We start from the raw sequence: 13,988 nt of genomic DNA, 5'->3' as shown, positions 1-13,988 counted from the left end.
GAGACAAGTTCGATACCAATAAAATTAGTGAAGTTCCACCAACTAAAAGTGGAAGCAATTATTCAAGCTCTACCATGAAGACATTGTTTTATAGGTAGGATTGATCCAAAAAAACATCATAAGTAGTAGTATGATATATTGTATATCTTAAAAAAATGAAAATAATTTTATTTGAAGAAATTATATTTTGCCAATTGAAATAATAAATATTTTTTGAGGCTGATAAAGATGAAAAGCTATAAATTATTAAGCTAGCTATGATTTCATCTCTTAATAAAGAATAGAATCATGCCATGAGGGAAGAATTTGATATTTTGAAAGATCATGGTATATAGGAGTTTTTATTTTTACCAAATGATAGGAATGTTGTGGATTTGAAATAAGTTTTTAAAAAGAACCTTGCTAGGGATGATTCTATTGAGCTTTCCAAAGTATGGTTGATTGCATAAAATTTGACTTAGATGAAGGGTCTTAATTATCAAAAAACTTTTGTACTACTTACATATCTTTCAACAATTTCCATATTTGTTGCAAAAACTTTGAGATCCTTGTAAATTGTAAAAATGCTATAAGATGAAAGACTTTGGTCATCCCCTTTATATTGATTTGTTGCAAGTCAAGAAGAATAGTATTATTAGTTTGAGCCAAATTAAGCACAACTATCAAAAGTTGGAAGAATTTGAGATGAAGGATGCAAAGTAGCTATACCATTAATAGTATTATATCATCTTACTAAATATAAGAATGAAAAATCTTTCAATGTAGAAGATATAAAATTCTATAAAAAAATTTAGGTTTTTTTAGTATATCTTACAAATAGTATAAGGTACAATATTGCATTTGTTTATGAACACTTTGCTTAATATATGGCACATCCATATGTTTTGCATTGACTAAGAATTAAGCAAATATTTTTTTACTTATAAGAGACAAAAACTTTAATATTATGCTTTAGACAAAAGATAAAGTTTACAAGTTGTGGGCCATAATGATGCAATTGGAGAAAGTTGTATAGAGACATGCTGTTTAGTAAGTGGTTATGCATTCATATTAGATGGCGCAATTATCAATTGTTTAAGCAAGAAACAATCATAAATTTCTAATTTGTTAAGAAAAGTAAAGTATGTAGCTTTAGCTGACATAACAAGGAAGACTTTGTGGTTTTGTAAAGTATTAAGGGATTATGATATTTTTAAGCTAGAGAAGATTTTCATTTATGATGATAATATGAATGCTATTGCTATTACAAAGAATCAAGCATACTATGGTTGTACAAAACATTGGGACATGAAACATCAATTCATCAAGCAATGGATAGAAAAATGATAGATTGGGTTGGAATATTGTCTCATGGAATAGATAGACGTAGATATATTGACAAAATCTCTTCTTAGAAATAAATTTCTAGCTTTCAAAGATATGTTAGACCTTGTTTTAGTGGAGAACTAAGTTTCACTTCTAAAAGAAGAATATTATAAGCATTATATTGCAAGCTAGGACTTATACACCACATAATTGAAGTTTGACAAAATGTTGTCTTTTCCTTGTTTTTGCACATTTATGTTTCAACATTAGATAAATGTTGATTTTGTAAAAATTATTCATAAACTAATATTCATGTGAATGGCACTTATTATAAGTTTATTAAATTTTTTTATTAAATCAATCAATGACTATATAACAATAAAATTAGATAAAAATGTAATCCTATCGTATTATAAAATGTGTTGTATTTAGATTATTGTGAATGATATAATATCTTGCAATACATATTTGAGACTCTTTATTGATGTAATTCTACTACTACTAATTAAAATTTAATTTGAATTTGTTTGATTAAATCTATTTCATATATTTCAAATGATAAGAAATGATTTTAAAGATTTTAAATAAAGAAATCAACTTATTATTTTTTAAACCTATTTTTTTTTTTAATTCCATCAAAAATTACTTAAACACAATGTTAACAATACTATTTATATTTTGGAATAATCTTAGCTTCTTCCTAGCAATATCTTCAAATTTATCTAATGAGAGCATAATAAGTTAATAGAAATTTATATACATAACAAAAACTCTTCCATCTCCATTAGTCAAATCTATCACTTTTTGGTGTTTTTTATTTTTATTTTTATTTTTGTAAAACAAATCAAGGCATTTTAAGATTAAGACCATATATTAGACAAGTATCTAATAATCTTCAAATTCTTTTTTAGAGCCACTTTCCATGTAAGTGGTAAGAGATTAAATATCTTTATGATATTTGATGTTCTAACTTTGTAATTCTACAAAGTTAATGAAGCTTCAAGATCCATTTATCCACCCCAATAATCTTTCTAAAGCCCTTTTGCTAGGTATAAATCATTTTCATACTAAAACAAAACTCTTAGATCTTAAGATTTTGTTTTCTTATATTATATTACTCACAAATAGGTTTGTGATACCATTTTTATCTATAAAAACTAAGCAATATTTTATATTTATTTTATATGAATTTAAGTTCCATTGCTGCAAAAATTGAAAGACTAAAATAATTCTTTGAGGTTGTAGGTATTAGAAATGGTACATGTATTACACTGGCTTTGGATTATTCTACAATTCAGTTAAACCTATCATTGTGGCAAGTATTTTTATGCCATCACAATGCTTATTTTGCGCAATCATGTGAAACAAATTATGTGCACATAGAATTTTTGACGTTGGGATATAGATAATTGACTTATACATGTTGCTGCAAAATCATTACACCAAAGAATAGAAGGATGTCAGTAATGTGATGATTTATATTGGTGAAAACCCACTAATGTAAATGGCATACAAGGGAAAATGTTTTTCAAAGCTAAGATTCTTGAATACCATAATTACTGGTCATAAGAATTGGTTATCTATAATTGATCTTGTTTTGTTTTTTGTTTTATGGATATATTAGTTTCATGGTTGATGTTTTATAGCAGTAAAAAATATCTAGCTAAGATAATAGAATATTCTTTACAGCATTATTATGTTCTGTTAATAGTGGAATATATCACATATAGACAATATGAAAACCATTGTTGCAATTATATATGCATTATTGCACAAGTAATTTTGATTGACCAACAATTGTTAACACAGATGGTGTCACAGTTAAACTCAAGTGTCACATGCTAAAACATACATTAATTTGCAATGTACATTATCAGTTTAAGTTTAATAAATAGACATATGTTATAAATGTTGTGATGATACTCTTTTTTGTTGCTTGTTAGAGTTATTGTATGCATATTTCTAATAATGATTTATAACGTATTTAATTGAAATATTTAAGTAAATCCCATTTTTAATAAATTTTTGGATACAATATACCTTGGAAGAAATTGTGAATGAAAATTAAATATCCATTCAGTAAATTAATAATCAAAATTAAAAAATAGTTCATTACTCTTTGGGAACAGCTTAGAAGTGTATATATTGTAATTAAATTATGACAATCATGTTTGAATTTATATACATAAATATGACACGAATTCTGATGTGCTTATGCATTAGTATTACAATAGATATCAACATTTTTTTGGATAAGGTTCATCTGTCTTATTTTGAAAAATAAATATGTACTTGTAGCTTTTGAAAATGTTGTTTAAAACCAATTTCAAAAAGCTTATAAAATGTAATACTTCATAACTATGATAAACTTTACGAAGTTTTTGATAAATTTCTTAACATATTTGGTAAAAATATTCTTAGCATTGAATCCACACAATTGTTTGTAGTATGAATTTGCTAGACATTAATTCACTATTGTTCCTGCAGAAGAATGTACAGCACAATACTCAACTTGGGCCTTCTCTATTTGGTGTGTATTTTGTTTAAAAATTATTTGAATCTTTAGAAAACACCTTTGCAGTTCCTCAAATTACAGTCATACTGCAATACCTAAAAGGCTCTACTCCATTTGAATACAAGGGTGAGAACACAACATTTGTTCTGAAACGTAAAAAATCTTTTTTTAACTACAATTACTAACCTTTCATAATTCAATACAAAAAATGAATAATTAGATACTTTTAAAAACCTCTTTTGTTCATGCATTTACTGATAATAGTTTTATTAGGAGTAATTGAGTTTCAGACAGCACTTGAAATTATTGTAACCAAATATAGCACATACTCCTCGGTTGAACGTCAGTACATGCATTTAGGAACAAATTTAGATACCTCAATTACAATCAACATGTTATTTAACAACAAAAGCAGAAACTAGAAGCGCAATGAGATGGATAAGATACACATCTGATCATCCATGTATTCCAAGCTCCACCACCTAAGAATTCCACAAATGCCTCAGCACTTGGTTTCCATATTCGATCATGTACTTTTTTCAAGTTCAGGTATCGAGAGTTCTGGGTGGGGCGATCCTTATCCTTCATCTCCACTAAATCCCATCCAGTCTATTGTACTTGATTACAAATAGATCCGAAATTGCCACACTCGACTAGAATGTTGCAAGATGAGACAGAGTCAAGTCTAGTGAGTTGGTAGTTGTAAAGTCGATTCTGCCTTATGAGCCAATTTTGCAAATTGACAATAGATAATGTGCCAAATGCATGACAAGGAAGCTACCTATTCTCAATCTTCCTCAGTTTCCCACTCGTCGTGAAACTCATCCTCTACGTCAGAATAATCCATTAAGTCATTGTCATTTGCTTCCTGTGCTGCTCGTTTGGCTTCTTCTACTGCCGCTTTCCAATCTGTAGCACCAATTGAGGTTGTCAAGGTAATAAAACAGACAATACTTGCTTAGTACGAGGGCCAAGTGCGATCAAATACATCTGCTAAATTGAATGTATTTGTTAAGAATAACAAAGTGCGACCTGTATGCATCCTGCACTTAGTGTCTTCAAGAACATTTAAAAGGAAAAGCATTGAAGTAGGATGTGATAATCTGCACCTGCTGGAAATATGCGCTCCACAGCTCTTGTCAGATCACCAGACTGTCTCTCAGCCTTAATCAAAAATCTCTGCCAGTGTTTGGCAGTCGCAAAATCAACGCATATACCTTGGTCGACCATTTCAGACGTTACTCTTAATACACCATCAAACACCGTCTCACGGGCAACTGCTGCCCTCGAGAGAAGGGAAGTCATAATACAGTGGTAAAGAGGTTTGTCAGGTATCATGCCAGCAGATTTCATTTCATCGTAGCATATCAAGGCTTTCTCAGGATATGATGCGGATGCCCATCCATGTATAAGAGTGGTGTAAGCCTGCAGATTGGGTTGCACACCTTGTTGCTTCATCTGCTCAATAGTTTCCGTTGCTTTCTGCGCACAAAACCCACTCATATGTTGATCCAGAATTTCTTCCATCCAATTACTCGTGATTTCAAGGTTGCATTACGTTCTCCAGATCAGTAATTTGAGTAGTCTCTGAATAAAGCGATACTAATCATGAATATATCACAAAAAGATAGTCCCTGTAGACCGTACTAGTGGGATCAAACTGCAACTACGCCCAATATAATCAATGTTAGTACATCTCTATTGGTTAAGAGTAAACCAAAGATCCAAAGTTTTGAGGCAATACCAGCATGTCTCCCGCTTTGCAACATGCATTAATAAAGGATGTATATGAGTGAATGTCAGGTGTTAAGCCCTCATGACGCATTTTTTGCATGATGTCCGATGCCTCCCACATGTCTCCTCTCTGAGCCCATCTGTAGCCATCCAATAGCTGTGAGAACCAACTACTGGCAAGGTTCACAATGAACTACCCATCAAACAAATAACAGTCATCTCAGTGATACACACCGACGTTAGCATGGCTGAAATTGAACCGACTTGAATGTATACTTGTTACAGACACAATCTTCCTGTATTGTTAAAGAATTCTGTACTGCATGCTCGATAAATTAATCATTTCTTCAGAAACGACAACCCTGATCGTGACGAGGCTGTCAACACTGAACAAAGACTAAAAAAATGATTTTCAAACAGATGAACTGATATCATCACATGGCATGACGAAGACACTAAGCAGACAGAATACAGTCAAATGGAATATCGTATACCCATCAAGAAGAATGTTGTAGATGTAATTGTTCATGGGAACTCCTGCAGCCGCCATCTCTGCTGTAATTGCAAGTGTACTCTGCATGCGTCCAGCTTTACAGCAAGCCTTCAGAAGAGAAGCGTACGCAATAACATCCGGCTTCAACCCCACTTCTTTGATGCGGTTGAAATACTTGAAAGCTAATCCCATATCTCCTATGCAGGCATACCCCTCTATAAGAGTTGTGTAGCTGCGTTCATTCGGATGAACACCAGCAACCACCATTTCATCGATGATAGAAGCAGCCCTGTCCATCTGAGTTGCATAACATCCATCTTCAAATTAGTATCAACTCCTATGCTCACAATGATGCGCTTATTCTTTTTTATTCACCAACCTCAAACCAGAAATCAATTTCCTCATTTAGTTGAGACTGAATTAAAAAAATCTTGTGTCCGCGCAGGGCAGATTTCATGTAAAACAATTTGTGATTTGGCTCCAAAGATAAGGCAATGACAGACCTGGCCAGCTTGGGCAAGACCATGCATGATAACATTGTAAGTAGCCGCGCTTGGACGAAAACCGGCCATCTTCATATCCCGAACTGTTTCAAATGCCATTCGTAAATCCCCAATTTTCATGAAGCCGTCAATAATTATAGTGTATGTTCGAAGTGTGGGTGGGCAATCCCCACTTTCCATGCGAGCCAGCAGTTCTAAAGCTCGATTCATTTGACCATTTTTGCAGAAGGCATTCATTAGAATGTTATAAGTGATCCCATCAGGTTTAATGCCTGCATTGGACATGTCTTCGAAGACAGAAAACGCATTTGCAGTGTCACCCAGCTGTACATATCCATCAATAATCATTGAATAAGTCTTGCGATTGTGCTTGATTCCTTGATCTTCCATTTCGTTGCTGATCTGCAGCGCTTTGTCCATCTTCCCGAGCTGCAGAATCCGATTGGTTGGCAAAAGCAAATGAAGCATATCAACCATATGAATTACACTACCACGAAGTGCTAGAGGATTCAGCATGGGAAAGAATGTACCTTCGAGTATAGGTTTATGAGACAACCATAGCTGACGACAGTTGGGGAAAGACCTGTTTCCTGTAAATAGATCGAAGACAATATCAGCACGAGATTTCTAACTTTTCTTGTGCTAAATATGAATTAATCATGACAACTCTTAGGACTATATCATAGATAGCGTAAGAAAACCCTGTGAATAAAGTAATGTGAACAAGAAAGAATGCCAAATTCAATAAGACAGTGAACAATACTTATGTACTAGTTTTCCAATTTCAGTTGTGCCCGTGGTGGAAGAGACACAAAGGATTACGGTTCTTGCCTTCAACCTCCGAAAGACATTCAAGCACTTGTCTACAGCACGACAATGAACGTAGCCATCCATCAACATATTGTAAAGACCAAGTGTTGCCTCCAGCCCCTGTTCCTCCATAGCTGTCATTATGGCTTCCGCCCGCTCCATATTGCCTGCTTTGCTGTACTTCCCCAGAAAGATTGATGTATCATGATGTGTGCCTTGTAGGATGCACAGCATACATGACAAGCATATCCAATTTCAATGATGTGAACAATGACTAATTGCCAGGGTAATGAGAGAAGGCACAGAATGAATTTAGAATGAACTTTGTCTAAAATCTTACCAGTAAGCATGGATAATGTTGTTGTAAATAACATCATTATGATGCCAGTTCTCGCTCAGTGCTCTTTGGAACCACCTCTCCGCAGCTCTTCAACATACAAAAAGTTCGTAAATGCAAGAATGCTTTGAACAAAACCTGTTTGGGTGAGAAGCCATACCTTTCTGAACATAGAGGAGTAGAAAAAATTACAACTACAAAACGACGACAGCACAATTGTTGAAACTATTTGTGCATACCAACGAGATCCCAATTTCAAAATAAATAAGAAAATCTAACAACTAAAACTGATGCACACGCAGATATGAAGACACAGTAATCATGGTAGGTGCTGTGGGTGAATTGATAGCTCAATGTACAGCGTAAGATGCCTCACGTAGAATCCTGACTAGGAAGTCAGATAAAATATTACCCCAACAGTTGAAGTAGAATGAAGAAATACATAAAGGTTTACGAGACATGCATCAGCTAAACTGCAGAAATAAATACACTGTTAAAATTGGTGTTAAGAGGCGGAGATACATACTCGACATCTCCTAATCTTCCATAGCCTGAAATGATCACACTATAAGTGGCTGCATTTGGAGAAACACCCTCAGCTTCCATCTCCTCAACACAAGCAATTGCTCCTCGTAAATCTTGCGCCACTGCGTATGCATGTATCAAACTGTTTTTCTATAAATTCCTGAATTATTATGACAAGGAAAAAATAGGATCCTACTATGCAATTCATCATACGCGGAATATTTACCCAATACATTATGAAAACCCTTCACAGTCCAAAAGTTATGATCTAGGGCTTACTTGGTGTAAGAATGGACGTTTGGTTCAATGCCTGCAGCACGCATACTCTCAAACGCAGCCCGAGCACTATGCTTATCACCACGCTTTCCATAGTAATTTACTAGCAGTGTATGATCGCGTTGCTTTGGCTGCATAATTATTCAACAGTTATTCAGTTTAGGGCTATAAATTGTTTTATATTTAAGTATTACTGGCAGTTAACATTGAAAGGTGGTCCAGCTTAAATTCATCAGAAGCTGAGTCAAAAGACATGTGCTGTGTTTTATTTCCTAATTCAAGCACGATGTGTGTGCGCATCACAAATAAGTGGCCGGCTATGACATGAAACAGCAGATGAGGGTTACTGTCCCAACCTTTTTAATTCTCTTGAACGCATCCACTACCTTCCGCGCGTCTTTGGGGTGATCTTCAACTAAATTTCTAAATCCTTTAGACGCTTTTTCTCTCTCTACATGCCAATCTGAACGTGGCTCTCTTTCCTGTCACAAGGATCACAATCTGTTTGAAGGAGATGCATATGTATCGCCTATGACATTCTAGTCTTTCCTCTCAGTATTGAGTGTGCGATTTAAATGGTTTATTACTGAAAATCACAACCATGCCTTTGAAAACCGTCAGGACTGTTCAGTGCAACTAGAACATCATATCAGCGATCAAAATGCAAAACCTGGCCTCTCATGCATCAAAATTGCTTGACAAATTTCAACATGAAACCAGTCGAATATTTATAACATGTGAATAATAAAAACGTCATATAGCGTCAACATGTGTTAAGCGTCAAGCGCCAAATTTGTGAATAAGAAGTTCTGAATTGAACAATACGACGAAGATAGGAACGATTCAGCATACCGCGCCTGACTCGATCCAACGCTCGCGCTGTTCACGCCGATCACGTTCCCAACGCCCATCGTCAATCTTCACGCGCATCGGTTTCCCAAAGAAGTTGGCACCATCCAGTTCCGCAGCCCGGCTAGCAGCAGCATTCGGATCCGGGCCGCCAAAAAACAAAAAACAAAACCCCTTATTCTTCTCTGGATCAGTATGGCTTCGTATGAAAATTATGTCTCGCACAGGCCCACATTGCGAGAAGAATTCCTTCACATCTGCCCTTTTCACGTGGTACGGCAAATTGCCTATGAAGACCTTGCCAGGGTCTCCCTCTAATGGGACACTAGCCGACGGTAGCTCTTCAGGAGCATCATGTAAGAGAATGTTGCCGCGCGCGGAATTTCTTGCTGAACCAGACAGCGGCTCTGATGTGCTCGCCAATGTCGTAAAACCAGATACCATAACAGCGGAGGAGCTGACATTGGGCCAGGCTCGCAACCGTGAAGAAAGTTTTCTACAAGGGTTTAGGGTGCTATGATTTAAACTGCAAAAATTCTTGTCATAAAGTTTAGACCTACAAGAGCCTCGTGAAGAGAATGCATTACATTCTAAGGATTTAAAACGGAGGTCACCTGTAGATTCCCTAATGGAATGGACCCAGCAAAATAGCTGCGGTTGTTTTGAGCTAGACGCCTCACTACATGGGATGATGAGATTGTCCCATCCATACGAAGGGAGAGGGGTAAGGGAATACCCCATGGTGCTCCACAATGACAATGGAGCCTTCTAAAATTTCTCCAAATTTGGAGACTCGCTAACAATCACAGAAAACACCCGCCAGCGCGTGAGTGAAACATTCACGCGAGAATAGCAATTTTTTTATAGAAACTGTGCAATGTCCTTCTGATAACAAGGCACTTCAGAAACTATTCCAAGTCTCTGCATTCATCGACGTCCAAAAATTCTCCAAATTCTGCGGCAAAAATTAAACGCTTCGGAATGATGCCTAACCGTCCAATTCAGCACAACGTTGCCTATCGGTTGATAAAACTATACGCCCTGATTAAACCCACAGTCTGACAATTTTGAAGCATTTCAACAGTGGAAATGAAGACCTGCAGCGGCATCCACTGAAACGAAACCTCGTCATCACAGCTCCAACAACATTACCCTACATCTCTAATACTGAAATCTCCAAGCAACAAGCAACACACGAAATTTTGACGGTCTTCCTAAATTGGATCACTGACCATTGCGGGCCTAACAGAAAGCATAAACCACGAGCTGGGAATGATTCGCAAAATGGGCTTATCCTCTTCAAGAGAGGTGGTCACAGGCCTTCCTTCATTTTTGGCTTTCACGGTAAAAGGATTAGTAACGGAACCCTCTCCATCCAAAAGATCCTGTCAAGCCTGGTCACTTTGGGTTAAAGCGGCGTTATCATTGGATGAGGCCCTTGCCGGAGCGAATCCAACTTCGGTAGACACGGAATTGCACACTTCTTCCCTCTTAATTAGGGCACTTTGTTCAAATCAGCAGCAGAATTGTTGCATTGTCGGAAGCCTGTGAATCAATCAGATGACTGGAAGCGGTGGGCAATTGTGAGCAAATGGGCGACAGTTTTGAACGAGCATGTGGGGATTACAGAGTTTGAATCGGAATAGGCTGCTTGGGTTTTAGTCACAAATCCACTGTTGGTTCATCGTTAAGCACAGCAAGCGTAGATCATTGTTTTGGAATTTCAGACTTTTTTGACTCGATCATTCGTGATAATGGTTCTAACCTTTTGCTTCTGTGTCCTTTTATGCCGAGGATAAGTAATTAGAAGTTGTAGAGTGGGGGTGATTACTTAGTGGCTCACTGCCTTGGGAAGCTTGCTAGAAGAGTAGGGGTGTGATGTAGGATTTGAACTCAACAGCATGTTTGGGAGAGTAGGGTTACGCATTGGATTGCAAGTGCTAGAGAGATCGACGCTTGTGAAGAATTTTTGGGAGGGGAATCCTTGTTGGTTCCTTGAACGAATTTTTCGTGGACGGAGTCTGGAAGGCCATGTGAAGGGAAGAAATGGAGCCTTCGTTTTCGTTGCCTACTACCCCAATGCACAAGTCACGAAGCAGTTCAGGGAGCTTCGATGCGTCTCCGCTTGCGTTTAGAGAATTGGTAGAAGGCTCGCCCAGTGTGGCGGGTGCCGATGATGTTGCCGGAAGCTTCAGTTTAGGCAACGGCTACAATTCAGCCGAGAGCTACAATGCCAATGGGAGGGGGAGCGGTGGAGATAACAGTGGTGGTGGGGGCGCGAGATTGTTGCGAGGATTGGTAATCAAGGTTGGGTGCCTGGTCGGAGGAGCTTTTCTTCTTTGACCAAGAGCAAAACTCGTTGGGATCATGCCCGCATGGTGGCTCAGTCACTCAGCGGTGAGAAGGTGTGATGCAGCTCATGCGTTTGAATTTTGAATTTGATCAATTGCACAAAATTGTCAATGAGAGGAAAGAGCGTTGGACCCTTGTAAGTTTTGGATCGGTTACGCTGCAATTTGGTAGTTAGTCGTCCAGTGGTTGCCTTTGTGCTCATGAGTTCGGTGGAGTGGGACTAGTTCTTATCATACTGCGACCTTCTATTGCAGTTTTCGAGGGAGCAAGCAGGTCGAGATCCAATGACATATTTCAATCTCAGGCATCGTGCAGCACTTCTTATAAAGTATCAGAAATTGTTCTATGTAGGAGGTTGTGTTCAACTGTGACAATCATTTTTCTCGTAGTTGAGTATTTCTTCTTATTTCACTCACGTGAGCTTGCGGATGACGACTTTGACGTAATGAAAACCGATCGGCTTCTATTATGACATCAGCTTACTCGCTTGCCCAGCCACCCTATTAGCAGATGGAGGACGAGTTGGGTACTTTGAGCAGGTAGCAGGCTCTAATTCCGATCAATATCTTTAGGAGTTGAATTAGCATATCTTTCTGTCTGTCATCTTGCAATACTGTTTGACTCTCCAGTGAGTTATCGAGGCATTGACAGCCGTGGAATTGTCTTACGATCACCGCAGGCGTTTTGGAGAACCCCAGAGAGGCCGTATCGCCAGGTATATGGATTCTCGCTCGTTAGAAATTGGGCGACGTCAATTTGGATTGTTTGCTTGCCCAAGTTTTGAGCTTTCTGAGATATGCTCATTAAAGAAGGGTATATTATGATTTTAGACGTCTGATTATTGTTTTGGGCGGCTTGCTTTGTTTTTCTCCTTCCTTTTCCTTTTCCCAGAGATTCTACAGTGTAAAGCCCTGCTCGAAGGAGATGAAGTGTGACGTTGAGGTCAGTTCTCTGCCTTACTTAGCCCCTTGTTTTCCGGTTAATCTCTTCTCTTGTAGTGGTGACATGTTGGGTGCTGTTGGTTGAATTGTTCTGTGGCTTCTGACCACTTTGCATTATGCATTTGTATCGAGAGTACAGGTCAGTTCCCATGCTGTTCGGGATATTGAGGAATATCGTAACTTTTGTGATCGTCCTAAAAACCAGAGGCCTCAACCTGATGAAGTGCTCCAGGTAAAGGTTCTTTTGGCTTCCATCCTCGCTTTTGTTATTTTGGATTTCTTTAGTATTATGATCTAAAAATTTGCGGCAGTTATGAACATCTGTTTATAATGCTTTTTATGGAAGCTTCACGTTCTTGCAGGTAATATTGACGACAGTTCACAGTGTATTTTGCGGCGACTTCCTTACTCTCCTAGTTCTTTTTATTTCCCCAAATTACACCTTTGTCACTAAGTTTGGCTGGTTATTTACATTAGAAACGAAGTAGATGGCTTAATGTTCACATGTGAGTTGCAGGACATAGGGGAGCATCTCAACACCGTCTATCTTTCTGCCTGTGAACGATGACAACGTTGCCTATATGAGGGGTCAACTCCACCAGGGGGCTATCCAAGTTCTTGGGTATGTATACGTTTCTGTGATTTTTTTCTTACTTGTTATAAATCTTTTTGTAATCATGACAACTGTCACTTCGCAAATGTAGCATTGAAAGTAAAAGAAGGTAGTACTAAGTAATGTGTCTTGGTGCTCATTGATTTGCATTCGACATTCCTAAAGACAAGTTTTACACTGACAGGAGGAGGGTTTTGTTTTAGTAGAACAAATTAGACAGCTGTTTACTATGGGTGTTGTCTCGATCTTCTGTAGAATGGAGCGTCCAAGTGCACGTCGGAGCTCGCCTTTTACAAAAACGGGGAAATTCATCGCTGGGACCGTGCTTATGATGACGATGGCAATCAAGTAATATCATCCTCTAAAATCACATTGTCTTGAGTGCATTTTCAATATTACCAGTGAAAATTATTAGTCTAATTTACTGTTGGAAGTTGTACTCATTTTTGCCTATACCTCGCAATTCTGTAGGTTTGGGGAGTGAAGCAAGGACCTTATGAATTCAAACCCATCACTTCATCAATCAATAACAGCTCACTCACGCAGTCGGATTTCCCCAAGTCTTTCAGTTCAAAGAAAACAGAAATCGGAGCCTTTCCCACTCAGACCGAGGATTAAGTATATCCTTAAGCTATTGGCTTGAGCGAAGTTGTATATGTGACACCCCGCGTTGATCTTGTACATGAAATGAATCTCAATTGCTCACCTGTTCCAATCTAAATTCCACTTGTGACA

At 37.5% G+C, this 13,988-nt stretch overlaps 1 protein-coding gene and 1 pseudogene across 2 annotated transcripts; one reads left to right on the top strand and one right to left on the bottom strand.

Annotated features, from left to right (window-relative positions):
- Positions 1-4,309: 4,309 nt before the first annotated feature.
- On the bottom strand, positions 4,310-10,626 carry LOC112293697 (uncharacterized). 2 transcript variants are annotated; one of them, XM_024543423.3, is made up of 12 exons: positions 9,351-10,626; positions 8,855-8,980; positions 8,502-8,629; positions 8,224-8,364; positions 7,701-7,787; positions 7,382-7,535; positions 7,081-7,140; positions 6,551-6,979; positions 6,049-6,344; positions 5,565-5,694; positions 4,930-5,302; positions 4,310-4,729 (listed from the first exon to the last, which is right to left on the bottom strand). In XM_024543423.3, exons 1-12 carry the CDS (start codon positions 10,086-10,088, stop codon positions 4,608-4,610), a joined length of 2,784 nt encoding a protein of 927 aa, XP_024399191.1. In that variant the 5' UTR covers positions 10,089-10,626; the 3' UTR covers positions 4,310-4,607. The 2 variants fall into 2 exon arrangements, with proteins under 2 accessions (XP_024399191.1, XP_024399192.1); XM_024543424.3 differs by having other exon boundaries at positions 8,224-8,344; positions 9,351-10,604.
- A 767-nt stretch (positions 10,627-11,393) lies between these two features.
- LOC112293585 (chromophore lyase CRL, chloroplastic) lies at positions 11,394-13,974 on the top strand (annotated as a pseudogene).
- Positions 13,975-13,988: the final 14 nt, after the last annotated feature.

This window comes from Physcomitrium patens, chromosome 16 (assembly GCF_059467195.1).
Source record: "Physcomitrium patens ecotype Gransden chromosome 16, ASM5946719v1, whole genome shotgun sequence".
Lineage (NCBI taxonomy): Eukaryota > Viridiplantae > Streptophyta > Bryopsida > Funariales > Funariaceae > Physcomitrium > Physcomitrium patens.
Note: the sequence above shows the minus strand (reverse complement) of the source record. Positions and strands in the feature narration are given on the sequence as shown.